The sequence below is a fragment of the Diceros bicornis genome, chromosome 23 (genome assembly GCF_020826845.1).
Source record: "Diceros bicornis minor isolate mBicDic1 chromosome 23, mDicBic1.mat.cur, whole genome shotgun sequence".
Classification (NCBI taxonomy): domain Eukaryota; kingdom Metazoa; phylum Chordata; class Mammalia; order Perissodactyla; family Rhinocerotidae; genus Diceros; species Diceros bicornis.
Genome location: NC_080762.1, coordinates 24,288,563 through 24,310,265, shown reverse-complemented (window position 1 = coordinate 24,310,265; position 21,703 = coordinate 24,288,563). Strand labels below are relative to the sequence as shown.

At 39.5% G+C, this 21,703-nt stretch overlaps 1 protein-coding gene across 2 annotated transcripts in view; it reads left to right on the top strand.

Moving 5' to 3' along the window:
* The first annotated feature begins 8,297 nt into the window (after positions 1 to 8,297).
* SLC16A10 (solute carrier family 16 member 10) overlaps positions 8,298 to 21,703 on the top strand; it is a 113,836-nt gene continuing 100,430 nt past the window's right edge. The window contains exon 1 of one of the 2 annotated variants that reach the window (XM_058566453.1): positions 8,298 to 8,819. In XM_058566453.1, the coding sequence (XP_058422436.1) occupies positions 8,486 to 8,819 (334 nt within the window). In that variant the 5' untranslated portion in view covers positions 8,298 to 8,485. The remainder of the gene's footprint in view (positions 8,820 to 21,703) is intronic. The other variant, XM_058566452.1, reaches the window with a different exon arrangement.

Genomic DNA, 21,703 nt, shown 5'->3' with positions numbered 1-21,703 from the left:
AGACACAGAAAGATTATGCTTCCATAGCCACTAAGGCAATACAAAGCTACTCTTGGCCACTCAATTTAAAAAATTAATTAAAATGGTAGCAAAGCAAGTGTCATGTATTGGATTACCTAAGCATAACTGGAAATCCAGGACAACATAATTTAGCACTTTAGTATTTAGTATATTCAATTTAACTCAAATGTTTAAAGAGCATCTATGCTGAACTGGACTAGATGAAGAAAATTTCCTGGAGGTTGGAAAGTGTTAATATCTAGCCGAAAAATGAGACTGTCCTAAATAGGAAAGACTGGCATTTCTAAATAGAGTAAAGAGTCAAGTAAGGATATTTTAGTTAATAAATAATAAGTATAATACAAACTACAGATGAAAAGGCTTATATAAATGTAAAGCTACTGTTGGCATTTAGACTTCAAGAACAATTATATCTTTTTTTTTCAACTTTATTTTTTAAATTTATTTTTAATTTATTTTTTCCACCCCCCCCCCCTTCTTCCCCTCTGGTAATCACCAATCTAATCTCTATATCTATATGTTTTTGTTGTTGTTGTTGTTTTCTCTTTTTATATTTTACAAATCTTTTCATCTCATGATCTCAAAGTGCTTAATCAACAGAAACTCATTAAGGAACATACCCTCACTATGAGGTAGTTATATATAAACAGTTGTATATTTTCAGATGGAGCAGGTGAAGCAAGAGGCCAATCCAGTAACACAGTGTAACTTAGTGGCAGGTGTACACATAGAAATAGAATATAGTTTCTCTTGACACTCAAAACTTTGCTTCATTCAACAGCTTATTGGCATTTAGAAGTAAATACTTTCTTTTAAAAAACATCAAACAAGAAAATCTAATTTTTTTCCCTTTGATATTAGCAAAAAAAAAAAAATGTTAAACACAAACTTGCCTGATTTCATAAGATTTTCAGCCCAGAATCCAATTTGGGGTCTGGAATATCTTCTTCATAGAGCATAGAAACCTAAAGCAACAGTTTAATTTTAATGTTTAAGGCACTTGATAGTTTTCAAAGTGCTTTCATTTTATTATTTCATTTCACAACATGACATCTTCTTTTCTTTCACTAACTTAGAAATTTGAGAAAAGCAAAGGAAAGCAGTGGAGATGGAAGCAAAGCCAATCCCTAGAGTAACTGGAGTGGAACCGAACCAGAACCTCAGTTTTTACTGGTAAACTTCCGCATACATCCTTCACTCAGACCGCAGTCTGGAAGAATACTTTGCCCTGGAGTAACTGAGCCAACCCTACCAAATTGATCAAGTTAGTAAGGAGAGAGAGATTTTGTATCAGATTTTGTAAGTGGTGACTTTTGTGAGTTGGGGAAAGAGTAACTGGTGGAAAATAAAAAATTTTAAGGAATAGATATAATAGTTGAGGTCAAGGATGTCTTAAGTTCCTAAATTTAAATGTTTTTATATTTTAATTTCCGAACGTGATATATTTATGATTAAAGGTTGTATTTATAAAAATGTTTGAATTACATATTTTGATTCCAATAAAACAGTAGTGATGAGGAGTCATTAGAAAGCAACATTGACATCATCAGTAGTAATAATAATGGTAATAACTGCTAACATTTCCTAAGAGCTTGCTGTGTGCCAGGCGCTGTGCTAAATGCTTTGTGGGCATTAACTCTTTAATCCTTTAAGTCAGAGCTGCTCCTAAATCAATGTCCCCTGAAAAGTGTCAAACTTTAATCTGAAAATAAGATACATTATAGAATGCTTAGAAATCATGTTGAGGGGCCCCCCCCGTGGCTTAGCAGTTAAGTGTGTGCGCTCCGCTGCTGGTTCAGGTTCAGATCCTGGGCGCACACCGACGCACTGCTTCTCCGGCCATGCTGAGGCGGAGTCCCACATACAGCAACTAGAAGGATGTGCAACTATGACATACAACTATGTGCTGGGGCTTTGGGAAGAAACAGGGGGAAAAAAAGGAGGAGGACTGTCAATAGATGTTAGCTCAGGGCCTGTCTTCATCAGCAAAAAGAAGAGGATTGGCATGGATGTTAGCTCGGGGCTGATCTTCCTCACAAAAAAAAAAAAGAAATCATGTTGACACATACATAGAAAAGAATTTTGAGAATGACCTATATATTAAAAAATAACATTTCATAGACTCATTGTACAAATATTATATATAACAATAATATATAAAATGAAACTAAAAATAAACTATATCATATTTAATACATTGTTATACACACATATATACATTTTTACAAAATGGGATCATGATACATATACTATTTTTAAAAATGAACTTTATTTTTAGAACAGTTTAGATATATAAAAAAATTGCAAAGCTAGAACAGAGAGGTCCCATACCCCTTCAGCCAATTTCTATTATTAACACCTTAATTAGTATGCCACATTTGATACGATTAATGAGCCAATATTAATAATTACCTAAAGTCCATATTTTATTCAGATTTCCTTAGTTTTTACCTAATGTCCTTTTACTGTTCTAGGATCCCATCCAGGATACCACATTACGTTTAGTTGTTGTGTCTCTTTCGGTTCCTCTTGGTTGTGACAGTTTCTCAGATTTTCCTTGTTTTTGATCACCTTGACAGTATCAAGAAGTACTGGTCAGGTATTGTAGAATGTCCCTCCATTGGGATTTGTCCCTCCATTGGGATTTGTCTGATTTGTTTTCATGATTAGACCGGGGTTATGGGTCTTTGAGAGGAGAACCACAAAGGTCAAGTGCCATTTTCTTCACATCATATCAGGGATACATACCTGTCCATCCGTCTGAAGTAGTACTTGTCAGTTTCTCTACTTTAAAGGCCGCTCAGCTTTCTCCTCCTTTTCCATACTGCACTCTTTGTAAGAAAGCCACTATGCACAGCCCACACTTAAGGAGTAAGGTGTTGTCCTTCACCTCCTTGAGGCTGGAGTATCTACATAAATTATTGGGAATTTTTCTGCAGGAGAGATCTGTCTATTCTCTCTGCTCCCATTTATGTACTTAATCATTTACTTAAATCAGTATTGACTCATGGATATTTATTTTATATTTTGGGTTATAATCCATACTTTTTTTTTTAATGTGCTTTCTTTCCCAATAAAATGTTGCAGACAACTTTCAAAGTCAATAGAGGTGAATATCATATCTTTTAGAGGTTATAGAGTGTGAATTTAATCAATCCTCTACTGATGCACATTTTTGCTTCCATTTTTTCCTTATTTCCAACCATGATGGAATAACATCCTTGCACATTCATTTTTGTGCACTTGTGTGACTATTCCTTAGGTTACTCTTCTAACCCCATCCCTAAGACATACCTTATTTGAGCTTTGTTCCCTCTTCCTCAAGCACACCCTGCTTTCCTAGCCTATTTCCTCTACCTAAAATGCTCTTCCCCTGTCTTTGCCCACTGAAGTTCCGTTTATGATTCAGGGCTCAGTTCAAAGCCTACTTGTGTAGGAGCTCTTCTCTAGTGTTTTGACAAGAATTTTATGGTTCCATCCTACTTCTGCTTATCATCTGAGCCTCCTATTCTATCCCAGGACTTCTTTCTACTAGTTTATGAACTGGTAGGGGCAGAAATGTGATCAGTCACGGCCATCTGTGTACTCCATCACAGGGTTGGGCACATAAAATAACTAGTATATTTTTACTTTAAATGGAAAGATCTGAGTAACTGACAAATTACGAATTGTGCTCAATAGCAAGTTACTCTTTCTTTCTTTTACATTGTTGCTCCGTGCTTCAGGGAGGCAGAGGAGTTGAATACAGGTGTTAGCTTTCGTTTAAAGTGCAAACTGTGCTGTGGTTATTTATTTATTTATTTATTATTTTTTTAAATTTGTTGTTTATTGCAGTAACATTGATTTATAACATTCAGGTGTACATCATGATACTTCTATTTCTGCATAGATTACATCATGTTCACCACCCAAATACTACTTACAACCCATCACCACACACATGTGCCAAATTATCCCTTTCGCCCTCCTCCCTCCCCTCTTCCCCTCTGGTAACCACCAATCCAATCTCTGTCTCTATGTGTTTGTTTATTGTTGTTATTATCTACTACTTAATGAAGGAAATCATACGGTATTTGACCTTCTCCCTCTGATTTATTTCACTTTGCATAATACCCTCAATGTCCATCCATGTTGTCACAAATGGCTGGATTTCATCGTTTCTTATGGCTGAGTAGTATTCCATTGTGTATATATACCACATCTTCTTTACCCATTCGTCCCTTGATGGGCACTTAGGTTGCTTCCAAGTCTTGGCTATTGTGAATAACGCTGCAATGAACGCAGGGGTGCATGTATCTTTACGCATGGGTGTTTTCAAGTTCTTTGGATAAATAGCCAGCAGTGGAATAGCTGGATCATATGGTAGTTCTATCCTTGATTTTTTGAGGAATCTCCATACTGTTTTCCATAGTGGCTGCACCAGTTTGCACTCCCACCAGCAGTGTATGAGAGTTCCCTTCTCTCCACATCCTCTCCAACATATGTTGTTTCCTATCTTGTTAATTATGGCCATTCTGATGGGCGTGAGGTGATATTGTAGTTTTGATTTGCATTTCCCTGATAGTTAATGATTTTGAACATCTTTTCATGTGTCTCTTGGCCATCTGTATATCTTCTTTGGGGAAATGTCTGTCCATGTCTTTTGCCCATTTTTTAATTGGGTTGGTAGTTTTTTTTGTTGTTGAGATGCATGAGTTCTTTATATATTTTGGAGATTAACCTCTTATCAGATGTATGGTTTGCAAATATCCTCTCCCAATTATTAGGTTGTCTTTTCGTTTTGTTGATGGTTTCCTTTGCTGTGCAGAAGCTTTTTAGTTTGATGTAGTCCCATTTGTTTATTTTTTCCTATTGTTTCTCTTGCCCGGTCAGACATGGTGCTTGAAAATATGTTGCTAAGACCGATGTTGAAGAGCGTACTGCCTATGTTTTCTTCTAGAAGTTTCACAGTTTCAGGTCTTACGTTCAAGTCTTTAATCTATTTTGAGTTAATTTTTATGTATGGTGTAAGGTAAGGGTCTACTTTCATTTTTTTGCATGTGGCTATCCAGTTTTCCCAACACCATTTGTTGAAGAGACTTTCTGTTCTCCATTGTATGTTCTTGGCTCCTTTGTCAAAGATTAGCTGTCCATAGATGTGTGGGTTTATTTCTGGGCTTTCGATTCTATTCCATTGATCTGTGTGTCTGTTTTTGTGCCAGTACCATGCTGTTTTGCTTACTATAGCTTTGTAGTATATTTTGAAATCAGAGAGTGTGATACCTCCAGCTTTGTTCTTTTTTCTCAGGATTCCTTTACCTATTTGGGGTCTTTTGTTGTTCCATATAAATTTTAGGATTCTTTGTTCTATTTCTGTGAAAAATGTTGTTGGAACTTTGACAGGGATTGCATTGAATCTATAGATTGCCTTAGGAAGTACGGACATCTTAACTGTGTTAATTCTTCCAATCCAAGAGCACGGAATATCTTTCCATTTTTTTGTGTCTTCTTCGATTTCTTTCAGCAATGTTTTATAGTTTTCCGTGTACAGCTCTTTCACCTCTTTGGTTAAGTTTATTCCTAGGTATTTTATTCTTTTTGTTGCAATTGTAAATGGGATGGTATTCTTAATTTCTCTTTCTGCTACTTCATTGTTAGTGTATAGAAATTCAACTGATTTTTTGTATGTTGATTTTGTATCCTGCAACTTTACCATATTCGTTTATGACTTCTAAAAGTTTTCTGGTGGGTTCTTTAGGGTTTTCTATATATGAAATTACGTCATCTTCAAATAGTGACAGTTTCACTTCTTCTTTTCCAATTTGGATCCCTTTTATTTCTTTCTCTTGCCTGATTGCTCTGGCTAGGACTTCCAGTACTACGTTAAATAGGAGTGGTGACAGCAGGCATCCTTGTCTGGTTCCTGTTCTTAGAGGGATAGGTTTCAGTTTTTCACCATTGAGGATGATATTAGCTGTGGGTTTCTCATATATGGCCTTTATTATGTTGAGGTACTTTTCTTCTATACCCATTTTATTCAGAGTTTTTATCATAAATGGATGCTGTATCTTGTCAAATGCTTTCTCTGCATCTATTGAGATGATCATGTGATTTTTATTCTTCATTTTATTAATGTGGTGTATTACGTTGATTGATTTGCGAATGTTAAACCATCCCTGCATACCTGGAATAAATCCCACTTGATCATGGTGTATAATCTTTTTAACGTATTGTTGTATGCGATTTGCTAGTATTTTGTTGAGAATTTTTGCATCGATGTTCATCAGTGATATTGGCCTGTAATTTTCTTTTTTTTGTGTTGTCCTTGTCTGGTTTTGGTATCAGGGTAATATCGGCTTCGTAGAATGAGTTAGGGAGCTTCCCCCCTCCTCAATTTTTTGGAAGAGTTTGAGAAGGATAGGTATTAAGTCTTCTTTGAATGTTTGGTAGAATTCACCAGGGAAGCCGTCTCGTCCTGGACTTTTATTTTTCGGGAGGTTTTTGATTACTATTTCGATCTCCTTACTGGTGATTGGTCTATTCAAATTCTCTACTTCTTCTTGATCCAGTTTTGGAAGGTTGTATGATTCTAAGAACTTATCCATTTCTTCCAGATTGTCGAATTGGTTGGCATATAGCTTTTCATAGTATTCTCTTATAATCTTTTGTATTTCTGAGGTGTCTGTTGTAATTTCTCCTCTTTCATTTCTGATTTTACTTATTTGTGCCTTCTCTCTTTTTTTCTTGGTGAGTCTAGCTAAAGGTTTGTCAATTTTGTTTATCTTTTCAAAGAAACAGCTCTTGGTTTTATTAATTTTTTCTATTTTTTTTTTTTTTTTGGTCTCTATTTCATTTATTTCTGCTCTGATTTTTATTATTTCCCTTCTTCTACTGATTTTGGGCTTTGTTTGTTCTTCTTTTTCCAGTTCCTTTAGGTGCATTGTTAGATTGTTTATTTGAGATTTTTCTTGTTTGTTGACATAGGCCTGTATTGCTATAAACTTCCCTCTTAGAACCGCTTTTGCTGTATCCCATAAATTCTGGCATGTTGTATTTTCATTTTCATTTGTCTTCAGGTATTTTTTGATTAAAAGAGACAAAGAAGGGCATTACATAATGATCAAGGGAACAATCCAACAAGAGGATATAACACTTGTAAATATCTATGCACCCAATGTAGGTGCACCTAAATATATAAAGCAATTATTAACAGACATAAAAACAGAAATAGACAGTAACACAATAATAGTAGGGGACTTTAATACTCCACTTACACCAACAGATAGCTCATCCAAACAGAAGATCAATAAGGAAGCATTGGCCTTAAATGACACACTACAACAGATGGACCTAGTAGATATATACCGAACATTCCATCCAAAAACCGAAGAATACACGTTCTTTTCAAATGCACATGGAACATTCTCCAGGATTGATCACATATTAGGCCACAAAACAAGACTCCATAAATTTAAGAAGATTGAAATAATACCAAGCATCTTTTCTGACCACAACGGTATGAAACTAGAAATCAACCATAGGAAGAAAATCAGAAAAGCCACAAATACATGGAGATTAAACAAAATGCTACTGAACAACAACTGGGTCAATGTGCTGTGGTTTAAAAGTAATGCTTTCTAGCCATCAAAAATTTTATTTGAAGACTTTGGTATGATAGTCTGTGTCTTCCAAAATGAGCATCTTTAACGTGCCAAATATTCATAGGAAACTGTATATGAATGCAGGAGAAATAAAGTAATTAAATAAGGCCTCCGATCCTTCCCACTTTCTTTGTAAGTAAGCAGGCGGCATAACATATCTCACATGTTATAATTAGTAATAAGAGGTGAAGGCCAGAAAAACAAAACAAGAACAAAACAAAGAGACAATGTTAGTTTGGTCGGACGCTGTGTCAGTGAGCTGAGGCTAAAGAAGTCCGGGTACTGCTGTCACGATGACCCACCTGGCCTGCACGTAGGAGGAGGCGCGCACCTTTCGTTAACACTTTGAGGCGGGTCACCTGCCCCTCTGCGACCCCCACCGGGCAGGAGGAAGCCCCGCCGCAGGCGCACGGCCAGATAGTGCCGCCCGCCGGCACCTGCGTCGGGGCGCCGCGGGGGTGTGCGGGGGGAGGTGGGCCCCGCCTCCGCTCTCCCGGGGCCCAATCATCTCAGATTCTGCCGGCCACACCCCCAGCCAGGGGTGGGGGGGGCGTCTTTAAGACTCGGCCGCCTGGCCGCTCGCTCAGTTGGGGGTGCGGGGCTGTGGGCCGGGAGGCTCTGGAATTGTTCCTTGAGGCGCGCGCGCGCAGCCACTCTCCTCGCGGCAGCCTGCGCGCCTTGCGCCGCCGGCCCACCGGGGGCTCCACCGCCCTCGCCTCGGCCTCGCTAGCCCGCCCGGCCGGCGCTCGGCAGCTCCTCCGCGAGCCCGCCGGGAACTCGCGCCCTTCGTGCTCCCGCGGCGCCCGAGGTGGCCGCCTCGGGCCATGGTGTTCTTTCAGGAGGCTCCCGCCGCCGAGCGGGGGACGAGCGAGATGCAGCCGCCCGGCCCCGCGTCCGTGGGGGCCGCTCCGGTGCACGGCCCCGGCCTCTTGGACGGCCCCGGGGCGGCCGCCGAGAAGGTGGAGTTAGAACTGGTGGGGCCGGCGGGCGCCGAGCCCCCTCAGCCTCCTGAGGGAGGTCGGGGCTGGCTGGTGATGCTGGCGGCCATGTGGTGCAACGGGTCGGTGTTCGGCATCCAGAACGCCTGCGGGGTGCTCTTCGTGTCCATGCTGAAGACCTTGGGGTCCAAGGACGATGACCTGATGATCTTCAAGACAGGTGAGGGGCAGCGCCGGCCGCAGGCAGCCCCGGGAGGCGGGCGCGGGCCCGCGAGCGCATCCCGCGTGCGGAGGCTGTGCGCCTCGGTGGGTCCCCGTGTGCGGGAGGGTGTGAGTGCCACAGGCAGCCTGCCGCTCCCGGGGCCTCGGTGTGCCTGTCTTTGTATTGAATCCAGGTGTAGGGACTGTGTGTTTGGAAACAGGTCGCAAAACTTATTTGCTTTGGTCTTGCTGCTTTTCTCTCTGCAGAGCGGGAGTTAAGAGTCTACGGTAGACTTTCCTCTTAATTTTTGAAAACAAACAACCTTCCAAACCCAACAACACCGCACTGTCATTTTTATGGTCTATTTCGTGACCGTGTCGTTGGGTTTTTGTTCATCTGCCTCGGGGGCTGCAGAGGGGGGTGTGTGTTGAGGGGAGGCCGGTTTGGCGAGGTGTCAGAGATTTATTCCAAGGTCACGGGAGTTACGAAGGGAGCCCTGCAAAACCCACGGTTTCGTGTTTTTTTTTGGTTGGGGGGATAAGGGGGTACTTGGTGCTAAATATAGAAAGCATAAGGAGGCAGCTAGATCAGGGACTGGGAAGAGGAAGGTGAGGGGTTACCCTTTCCTGCTGGGTTCTTTGTCATATTTAACCATATACCAAACCAGATGAAAAAGGTGCAGACTCAACAGTTTTTTCACTGTAGAGCGTTATTACATGGTCTCTTGACTGATGAGGCAAAAAAACAAGTCCAAGACCCTCTGTGTAACTCTTTACAAAAATATATTATTTTACTTTATCCTGCAAGGCAGGCATGGTCCACCCCATTCAGATGAGAAAACTGAAGCTTGGGGAAATAAAGTGTTTGGGTGAGTAGCAGAATGGAGATAGAACACACGTCTTATGACTTAAGGGGCTAAGTGATTGCCGTGACTAAATTAGGCTCCCTCCCTGCCATTTGGGGAACTTTATATGATTAATAGTCTTTTTTTAACCTTAATTTTGTATGATTTTTAGAGTGAATATTCCTTAGGTCTTTAGCATGTGTACAAGGAATATGCAAGACTGTTATAACAAATTCTAAGACAGAGGTAATGTTGAGAATTTTAAACTTTATATAAATAGTATTTTACTATATGTATCATTCTGCAATTTGCTTTTGTTCTAATCTGTTATATCTGTGATTTATTCACATTATACCTCAATTTGAGCTGGTAGCTTAAATTCTTTACATTTTAACTCATGGTTCTCATTGTATGACTGTATTATATATATTTGATTTGTGCATTCTCCCTTTAATTATGCATTCTCCCTTTAATTATGCATTCTCCCTTTAACAGACATTTAGATTACTTCCAAATTTACTATAAAGAATGCTGCAATGAATATTCTTGTGCGTTGTCTCCTTGCACATGTATTGAATAAGGTACCATATTTAACCTGGAATTTCTGTTCCATAAATAGCTCTTGAAGCTGCTGTGTTATGCAGGTCACAGGGCTAGGTACAAAAGTGTTAAAAATGTAATATCACATGCTTACTTTTTAAGGAAGGCAACCCTTGGAAAGTTTAGCAGGCTAGATAGATATGCATATGCAATAGTAAACAAAAATAGTTTTGTGTCCTTTCTAGATGAGTATCAGGTATCTGAGAGGGAAGGGCTCAAGGAAGCCAAATTGACAGAGTTAACATTTTAACACTAGTTACTCAGCAGTTAGCGTGTTCTTCAGCATTTAGCAGTAATCTTGCCTGGGATTACAGATTTTTAATGCAGTCAGAACAACAAGACAACAGTCTTTTGTTTACCACCGTTTTTGCAAACTCAAATGAGTAAATCCATTGGTGTCTGTGGGGTTTTTTTTCTCCTTCCTTCCTTCCTTTTTTTGAGAGAGAGTGAGCAGCTGCTGGAGAAAGACCATAGTTTTGCCAGGGATCAGAGTTTTGCAGTGTCGAAGCCTCTACCTACCTTCCATCTCCAAAGTTCCTATTGGCTACAGTATCCTAATACCAGGTAGCTGAAGGTGAGGGAGGGAAGGTACAGGAACCTGCTCTCTCGAACTTTCTGAAACTCCGTATTTTCAATTTTGATGAATATCTTTCTCTCTTTACTCAGTTAAATCCTTGACAACTTTCAGTCATGTTTGTATGTGTGTGGGCGTGTATCATATAAATCATACAAACAGTTAAACAGGTATGCCGGTTGAATACGGAAGATCTTTGTGCTTATCTGCATGACTGCCATGTATGGTTGTGCCCTTGCACAAAGGTACCCAATTCAGGGTAAGTGGAGATTGAAAACCAGCCTGTGCTCTGGGTGCCCATTATTTAATTCCTACAAAGGGGCCCTGTGCACTTGTAATGGCCTTGTACAATACAGCAGCTAGATTGAACAATGGCCTTTACTTGGATGCTATGTAATACATGTGCAACAGATACATTTTAAGGTCTGAGGAAGAAAATATATTTAACCTCATCTGTGAAAAAAGGGTGACAAGAGAGTCTTTAAGCCAGTTAATGTTGAGATATCTATCCTTCCCCCACTGCTCACACAGGTGTTTCATAAAGTCCATCATCTATAACAGGCACTGAAGTATTTGATAATACCTGCTTTGAAGTTGGACTGTTCAGGCTTTTTCACTTTGATATTCTAATGCTGAGTCATCTGTGATCAAACATATGCAAACTTCCCAGTACAATGCAAAAAATATCTGGAATTACTTAAGGCTTTTATTTTTCAAAGTTTCAGTCCATTTTCTGTTAACTTATTCTTGATTGCTAATCCTGGCGTTAGAGGGCAGTTAATACTGTCTCCGTGCTTTCATTAGGTTCTTCATAGTGATTAGCTCAAGGATACACAGGGAGGTGGTGGTGGAATGGAACCTAAGTTTCCAAATGATGGTTCACATTTCTTGAGAATTTCCTATGTGCCAGGCCCAGTTCTCAGCACTTTGCAGGCATTCCTATTTAAACCTTACTGCAACACTGTGAGACAGGCTTATTTAATATCTTTCTTTTCAGATGTGGAAAGGCTTACAGAGTTTAAGTAAGCAGTGGAGCCGGGATTCAACCTCAAGTTTGTCTGACTTCAGAAGCTGGGTTTTTAACAATTGATCGTATTACATTGGCTAGATGACGTTCTGCTAATCTGATGTTCTTTATGTTGTTGATTAATTCAACATTAGCGATTAATTGAGTACTATACCTGGAATTCTGGGGTTAGAAAAGAAATCTGAAAGATTAGGGTCCCTGTTTCTTCATCTTACTTTGCTATCAATAAATAATTGCCAATTGTTGATGTCTCACTGACATAGATTTTTGAAGTGTAGAGAGACTTCCCTAGAGAAAGGAGATAACTTCGTATGACATTTGAGCAAAAGTCTGGGGTTTCCTTTGAAGAACCACGCTGACTGATCCAGAGCAGGACAGTGTTTCCAGGCAGAGCTGAAGAGGAGCCTTTCTCAAGCTCACCTCTCCTTCTCAGGGCTCTTTTAACTCTTCTTATGTAACTGATGATCCACCCAAAATTCTTCAGGAAAGGGCCTGAAGAAATTCATTCATATTAAGATATAAATAGTGAGTTTGCACGTCTTAATGTTACTCCTCATTCATTCTACAACGTTTACCCAATATTTGACACCCACTGTGCTGGGCACTGGAGGTGGTAACTGAGAGAGACAAGGTCAGCTGTTCCCAAGGAGCTTTTGATTTGCTGTGGAATACAAATAAGTAAAAAAGACAGAATACTTGCCTGTGACATTTGCAATATACCAGTCTTATTCCGTAAGGCGGAAATTCCAGGGAATGGTGGGGACTGGGAAAGGCATTTAATGGCTTCTTTCTCTGTGGTAATAAATTTCACTTTGTGAAATTAAGACTTTGGAAAGGGTAAGCAAGCTGAACTCCCAGGTTAGCATAGAACCGATGAGAAGTGTTGAGTGCACCACAGCCCCGTTATGTTATCCTGGCTGCTAATGACAAGGCACTCAGAGATGTGCCTCGCACGTACTACTGGTCAGTAGTGTCGGTCAGAGGGAGCAAGCTGAGCTTGAGCTTTCTCTTTTCGGTCAGGTTGTTACCTGTTCACATGTGCAGCTTCTTGCCTGAGTGGAGGGGAATCAGACACTTGTAGGAAAACTAAAACAGATACTACAATAAACTGGAACGTTGTTTTCCCTTAGAAATGCGCAACTTTGCTTTAGCTTTGCAAGATATCGGAAAACCCATTTTTAGTTTCTTCGTGGAACTGATAATGATGCTAAGGTTCTTTTATCTTCTTGATGCAGTGCTGTAGACACTCTGGAACCTTACTAGGATATTCATCTAGTTTACTTACCTGCTATCTTCCTGGAGAAAGAAAAATATTTTAATGGTATATTGACTTTTTAAAATATCTATTTAAAACAAATATGTTTTCAGAATCAGTATTTAGGGTAGTTGATGATATCCTTTTGAAGAAATTATGTCTTCGTGGTCCAGAGGCTTGGTCAAGAAGACCCCTACTTCTTTCAGTAATTCCCAAAATGTGTTCCTAAATAGCCTTTCTGTAAAGTAGAGGTCTGGGGACCGGCTCCGTGGCTTAGCAGTTAAGTGCGCATGCTCCGCTACTGGTGGCCCGGGTTCGGATCCCGGGCACGCACCAACGCACCTCTTGTCCAGTCATGCTGAGGCGGCGTCCCACATACAGCAACTAGAAGGATGTGGGACTACGACATACAACTATCTACTGGGGCTTTGGGGAAAAAAAAGGAGGAGGGTTGGCAATAGATGTTAGCTCAGGGCTGGTCTTCTTCAGCAAAGAGTATTGGCATGGATGTTAGCTCAGGGCTGATCTTCCTGACACACACACACAAAAATAATAAAGTAGAGGTCTGTGGTTAAATAAGTTTGGGAAATACTGCACATTATCCTCCTCTCTTGGATGTTTAAAGGACAAATCAAGGTATTAAAAATTCAGTAATTTTAAAGAAAAATGGACTATCAAAAAAGGTCCCCAAAGGGAGGCTCTTTGGCTACAATAATTAACGCTACTCAGCCTTCCCTGTATGGAGGTAGTTTGCTCTTTAGACAGTTATAATCATAAACGAGGATTTTTAATAGCAGTTAGGGATGAATACATCTTGCAGCACCTCTCAATATAGTCTTACCAGCACCTCTGCAACTTCAAGTCAGTTACTGCTTCCTGAAGGTTTTTTTTAAAAAAGTCTTCACATTTACAGTTACACTGATATCTACATACTGCAGTTGTATGTTACATCTAAACTTAATATAGGAAGTTTTGGTTATAGTTCACAACTGAACTGCTATTTCTGGCCTTTCGGCGAAGGGCTGTTTTTCTGTATGGGGAAAGCTGCCTGTATAACTATTTCTATATCTTAGGAAGGTTTTTAGTAACGGTGCTTTGTGGAGCTGGTTACCGTGAACGAATGATCTGGTTCATGGTCCTGTACATCTTTCACTGTAAGAAAAATACCTGACTTTATTTGCACCAGAAGAGAGATTGAAAAGCTAAGAGAACTCACTCATGGCAGCTGTTATGCTTAAATTTCCTTCATTCTCCTCTGTGTTAAAAGATCCAACCTTGTATTCCATGTGAATTCATCTCAACTGCCTGCTAAAATAAGTCATTAGACCATAAAAATGGTTCCAGGATTTTGGAATAATAAAGAAATGAGTATGATGTGAGCATTTTGTACTCCATTTCCAGAATGTTCCTGAATTCAGAGCAAGATTGAATAGTGTGAATAGTGTATAGTGAATTCTAATTAAGTACAACAATATGAGTATTCCTGTGGTATTTTATCATGGGATTTTTATCAATAAAATTAACTGCCAAAAGAACCAAAGCAACTAAAAATAAAAGCATAATAGAATTATTTCAGGAGAGCTTTTGAGGTGTTTTTTAGAATAAATCATCCTCTGTGCTCTTGGTGTGATTTGCTAAATCTTTTTTACAGTCCTTGTTGAACCCCGTGGTGCACTTCTTTGAGGCTTAGTCCCAGGCCACGTCCTTGCTTCACTTTTCCTGTCTGCCTTGCTTGTCTCATACGCCCTGTGGCTCCAGACCCTGTGTTGGGGTTGTTAGTTCCAAATGTTTTCTCTGTGTTCAAGACCCATATTTACTATTTCTGGACAGTTCCATTTGGATGCACAGGTACACCATACTCAACTAAAATGAACTCATTTTTTTAGCCACCCCATATAATCTTCACCTACCACCAAAAACAACAGCCCCCCTGCAAATAGACATTTCTTCTGAATTCTCTCAGTGCATGACACCTCTGGTTGCTTAAGTCAGAAACCTGGAATTCCATCTTATTTCTCCCCTTTCCTTATCTGTTTTGTTAAATCAGACAAGTGCTTTTGTGCTTACCTCCTTAATGCCTCATAAATCAGTCTCTTCTTTTCCTTTAGTGCTGTGTCTTAATGTGTGCCTTCATTACTTTTGGTCTCGACTGTTGTCATACCCTTTCACTAGCCTTAGTTGTACACCTTGAATGATTTTTCTAAACATTGGACCGCATCATTTTTCTGTTGAAAAGCCGTCAGTGATACCCATTACTTCTAGGAAAATGTCAAACTCCTTACACCAAAGGCTTTCAAGCTCTGGGCCTCACCAGACCTGCCTCTCACCCCCTTCTTGCTCTTTATGCTCCAGCTGAGCTGAGGGTCTTGCACTTTCTGGAATTTGTCCCACTGCCTTTTGTCTCCATGCCTTTATCTGTACCACTCCTCTCTTCAGTGTGCTTGTTCGTCTTCGTAAGATTCTGGTGAAATGGCTGGCCATTTTATTCCTTTTGTCACATAGTGGGACAAAATGATTTTATGCAACTGTTATTACGTGTTTGATGCACTTGGAATGTTTTGGGGGTAGCATGAATTCAAATGAGTTATGAATTAAGCTTAAAGTGGGAGACAGAGAACTTAATTTCAACCTAGTCTAGCGTTCTGTGAAAGGCATTTTTAAGATAATACATATTTGCTTAAGTGATAATTTGCATGGTTTACCATAAAGAAAGGACTTTCTTGTACATTACTTAATTTTATTTTTTAGAGCAGCCGGTTCTGTGTCTTTACCTCCACTTATAGATAAGGAAGTTGCAACTTGCACAGGTTAGAGTTGGGCCACATGGTATCAGGGTTTACATCCATTAAATTGAATTTAAAAGCATCTTTTTAGCTGGGTAAAGATTTGTACTTAGGTTAAAGTTGTCCTGAAATGTAGAACTCTGCCTTTTATTTCCCCTTGGAACTATTTTCTGCATATTTACCTATAGGTTCTCTAGAACCTTAATAATGTCTCTACACAAGTTATCAGAAATCCTGTGAAGTTGTTTTTGGAATAGAATTCTACTTAGAGTTATCAAAACCCAACTAGAGATCTGATCTCATTCAAATTAAGCAAACAAACTGTAACAAAAACAAACTAAACCCCCAAACTAAACCCCAAACACTACTCAACAGTCAGCTCACCACAGCTGTGAGCACCCCCCTAGCCTGGTGCCACCCACGCAGGAACCGTGGGTGTTTTTATTGACTGTGATTCAGAAGGAGCACCTCCAGCGCTTTCCGAGCTAGGCAGACCCACCACACAAGAGCCAGCCCGTCCCACACTGGAGTGATGGAGAAAACAGTGCTTTCAGCCGTACATGTACTGAGTGTGCACGATCACACCTGCTTTGCTAAGCTTAGCATTAACAGCAAAGATAATTCCCCACCTTGTGTACAGAAACTAGAACTAAAGAGCTGAGGAAATGACTTGCCTTATTTCTAAGTTGGAAGATTTTTTTTCATTTTTAATTATGGGGATACATATAAAATAATGTATATGGACCAAAGCAGTGTTCCTCACCCACTTTGTTCCCTCTTGTTAAACATAAAAATCTCATAGTCCTTGGAAGTTTTGATACACACCTCCAAGGGTAGTTTACCTTTTGAGTGAGAATCCTTAATATTCAGAAGATAAAGCCATACTTGTGTATTTATCCACCAGCTAAGATTTTGTCACTTTACTTTTAGTTGTAGTCTGGAAATAATGAGGATTCTTTTTTTGTTTTTTAAACACAAAATTATAATATTGAATATGCTTTTTGAAACTAATGTGCCTCTCTGGAACTTCTGATATGCTCCTCTTAGTGAGGGAACTGTGCTGTCTTCCTCCTCCAGTCCCCCCACTTGAGCATCACTGACTGGAGTTTTAAATTCGATTCAAGGAATGCTTTTCTATCATTAGATAGTTAAATCTAAGTGAAAGGTCAGTGGTTAAATTAGTGGATAAACATCAGGGAAAGATGCAGTGGTCTGCAGTTTAGCTATTCTGCATTTTTTGCTAAAGAGTAAATTGTATTAACAGTGCTCTGTATGTGTTCAGCAAGTCAAAATTTATTCTTGGGACAAACTCAGACTAGCTCCAAAAACCAATTCTGAGATATGTTTTATAAAAATAGAAACCCTTATTCATTAAATGGAGATATTTATTGACTTTTCTGGGTAGATAGGTATTAATGCCAAGTTGAGTGGGTTAGTCTGGTGACTTATTAATAGTAAAAACCTTTTCATCTTGCCTAATTATCCTTTTTATTAGTTTTGACTTCATGTTCCGATTTCAAATGGCAATATCTCAGAGGATTCATATTTGTCAATGGTTGTTTAAATAACGACATTCCGCGAAGTTCATTGATGTTTTAGTGCAAATGGGAGCAGAAAGTTGCCATTGTTGTCCTATGGTAATGTGAACCTCGGCAGTAAGACCCCCAACTCCCTAGTTATTCTTGAGTGCCAGGTTTTTGAGTTTCTTTCTTTCTGTTGGTTTATCTATAGTTTCTAATTTTCCTACATTGAACAAGTGTTGCTTTTATAATGGTAAAAATATTAATATTAAAAATAATTCACCATTAGCATTAGAAATATTGTTTCACGACTGTAATAGTAAACTTGTCCTAACAATAAGCTGTTTGTAGGAATAAATGCTGAGTATGGAGTTTTAGTTGTAGGCATTATGTTTTGTCTCCTTTTACTCAGAGAAAAGTGTTAATTATGGAATAGGCTGGAACTGGTAAAGGGACCTGATTTTAAGTAAGATCAGATTGTTTGGCCACATTTTGTTTTTGGCTCAAAATGGAGATAAATATATCAGATGGACAATCGTTAAGAGCTAGACCATATGGTGCTAATCACCCTGAGCCCAGCCAGACTCTGCACGTTAAATTCTTGTTGGTATTTTTCTTTTTGGGGAGGTAGAGGTGATAGAAAAGAGTCAGAGGAGATAACAGACTCATAATTGTGTTTGAATGCATAATTATATAGGAATCATTAAATCCAGAGTTGATAAATAACTTCTAACCTAAAATCATCTTATTTTGGTGGTTCTTATGTGTTTCTGGTATACAGGCTGCTTATATGGGAGGCAAAGGCAAATAGACCATTTCCCCCACCTTGTGTTGCTGGCCAGAAAAAAAAATCTCAGAGGGTCCTTGCCTGGATAAAAAATGATTATGTTTTAAATGTTTATTTAAACTAAAAGATTTAAGGTAATGCTTTTAAATGATGTAAATTTTAGGTTAGTGTATTTAACGGCCAGCTAGAAGATTCTTTTTAAAACACGAGAGTTTATTATTTCTTTCAATAAACTTGTGTCTGTAGATGATGCTCAGTAGGACTGAAGACTGACCCGTTTCCACAAATGCTGTGAAATCTTCTACAGAAATTTACTTGAGTCTAAGTAAAAAGAAATTGTAATAAGTTCAATTTTGTTAGTTTAGAATTTGTAATTATTTGGAGAGGGATTTGGTTTATCTATAGTTATTTGTCTTTTTCACACATTCCTGTAGATGTAGCATTATAAAGAGCCTTCCTTATAATGTATAGATGTCATCAGTACAGAGCCACAATCCTTATCTGAAACTCTTGGGGCCATATATGTTTTGGGGTTTAGATTTTTTTGGATTTAAAAAAAGTAACCTGGTACATACACCTATATTTTTTAACACCCCCTAGGGGACTCTGAGGCAGCACCTTGTAATCAAATACATTGATATTTCTGCAAAAAATATATAAATATTCAGAGTAAGTGGGACAAATAGAGACCGTAAATAGCCTCATGTTAGTTCAGATCATGTTTTGCTTCTGAGTGAGTGTTGACACTATCTTGCAAAAAACTTTGGGTTTCAGATTTCAGAGTTACAAATAAGTAATCGTAGATTCACAGGTAAATATTTAGTTTTGTTTTCTGTTTCTCAGTGAGCATTCTTTACTGTATCACATAATATACCTACTTAATGTTTTCAGTAAGTGTGGTATTCTACCATGCTGGTCTACCCTAGGTTACTCAACCAGGCCTCCTTTGCTAGGAGGGTTTGAATGGCAGGCAGTGTTATGCAATGTAAGTAGCATATTTGTATACATCTTTAAACTAATTTTTTTTCCCCTTTTGGATTGCTTCCTTGGGGTATACGTCCAAAAGTGAGATTACTGGTTCAAAGGGTATGAACAACTTTATGACACTTGTTACACATTGCCAGCTTGTTCTTTAGAGAACTTAAACCAGTTTACTGTGCACCAGCGATATATTGGCTTCCTGAAAGTCCTACCAATGTTAGGTTTAATTTTTGTTAATATTTGCTAATTTGATAAGTGCCAATAGGATTTTTAAAAATTAGTTTAAAATGATATTTTATTGCTTTTAGGGCTGTGTGTTTTCCCAGTTTTTGAGCTCTTCAGAAGCAGCAAATGGCTTGGCAATTATACATAATATCTGGAAATACAAGAAGACATACCAGTGAATATTAGAGTAAAACTTCGTTACTACAGGTGGGAATATGAGGAAGGCCTGAGGTTATCCTAGCCCTTAGATTCTCACATGACACACCTTGGCAGGTGGGGCATGCCCTTGTTCCCTTTCCTCTGCTCTCTCAGCCCAGGTGTTGATCAAGACCTTTCTTGGGGTTGGGAGTGGTGATGGAAGTTAACCATCTGGAGACTTGGCCATGAGGACTTCATGACTCTTCCAGGTGACATCTCATCCTTCAGAGGCTCAAGTCTGCAAGAGCAGTCCTGTCGCATTCTCTCTCTGTGCTATCACCTTTCCTCAACCTACTCTGGACCCAGCTAATTCTGTTGAAAATAGCTTTAACTAATTAATTTGGGTGTATGTGGGTTTAAAATTATTTTTTGCTCTTATTTATTTCTAAAAGAGATATAGAAATCATTTAACTTATTGAGCACAAACTATGTACTAGGGGCCATGCAAGAATCAGAAATGAATTTGACCTGTTCCATATTCTTAAGAGGTTATGAGGGGAGACAAAATGATATGTACATAAGTAATTCTACAGCAAAATGCTACACGTGCTAAATGCAGGGTAACAAGATACAGAATTTTATAGGAAGGCAAAATGACTTCTGACTGAGCTGATCAGGGAAGGGTTCATGGAGGTAGCTTTTGAGTTAGGCTTTAGAGGATTGGTAGGCTTTCCTTAGCAGATTTAGGAGAAAAAGGTATTCTAGGTGAAGGTGCAAGGCCTGGGCAAGGGCTAGGAGGCAGTCTAATAATGAGTGTTTTACTGTGCTTTACTATGTATTTTATATTATCTTGTTTTATCTATGCAATAATCCTATAATATAACTGCAATTATGGTCCTCATATTTTAGATGGGCGACAGAGGCTAGCAAGTAGTGGGGCTGGATTTGAACTTAAGTCTCTGGTTTGGACCCAGGATCTTTATACTCGCCTACACATTAGGCTTATTAAGTGAGTGACAAGGAGTTTGGTTTGGCTAGAGCCCAGGATATATGGTGGAAAGTCACAGAAGATCGGATGGAAAAGAATGATGGAGGTGGGGAATGGAGAGTTTGAATGCCGGGTTAAGAAGTTTGAACATTATTTAATAGATAGGCAATGGGGAGATAGCGAAGATTTCTGAAGTGTGCCTCAGAAAGATGTGACTGGGTTGCAGAGGGAATGAAATAGGAGGAACATCAATTACAAAGTCCTTGGCTGAGAGCCAGGTGAGATTTGAAGCATGGCAGTAGAAATGGAAAGGAAGGGACAGGTGACATTTCAAAGGACAGACTGAGGGAATTTTGGGAAATGATGGGTGTGGACAGTGCCGTGGAAACAGAGATGATGCCTGCGTCTGGAGCCTGCATTTTTCTTGTGTGTGTGTGAGGAAGATCAGCCCTGAGCTAACATCCATGCCAATCCTCCTCTTTTTGCTGAGGAAGACTGGCTCTGAGCTAACATCTATTGCCAATCCTCCTCCTTTTTCTCCCCAAAGCCCCAGTAGATAGTTGTATGTCATAGTTGCACATCCTTTTAGTTGCCGTATGTGGGACGCAGCCTCAGCATGGCTGGAGAAGCGGTGCGTCGGTGCCCGCCCGGGATCCGAACCCGGGCCGCCAGCAGCGGAGCGTGCGCACTTAACCGCTAAGCCACGGGGCCAGCCCCTGGAGCCTGCATTTTAATACTTTTTGAACTGGGAGCCCCACATTTTCATTTGGTCCTGGGCCCTACAAGTTATGTAAACAGTCCTGGATGGACTAGGGGCATGGGACGAGGAGTTGACGGGGAAAGGCTGACTCAGACGTTGGACATGTAGGCCAGCAGGACGTCGGGGGATGATGTCAGGCAGACAACTGAAAATATAAACCTGCAGCCTCAGAATGAAGCTGAGGCCAGAGGTAGAGCTTTGGAAAGAACATATGTCTCTAAGAGGAACAAGATGTAACAATAGAAACCCAGAAATTCTGTCTCAGGGGGGCCTGGTTGCTGTTCCTAGGTAGTTTAGTTAGTGTCTGTTGAAATCATCATCTTTAAAAGTAACAAAGCTTCATTCCTTAACAAGTCTTTCTGGCATTTAGATTTCTCTGATTCAGATTTGCAATTTTCCAAAGATAAGAATTGTATTTTT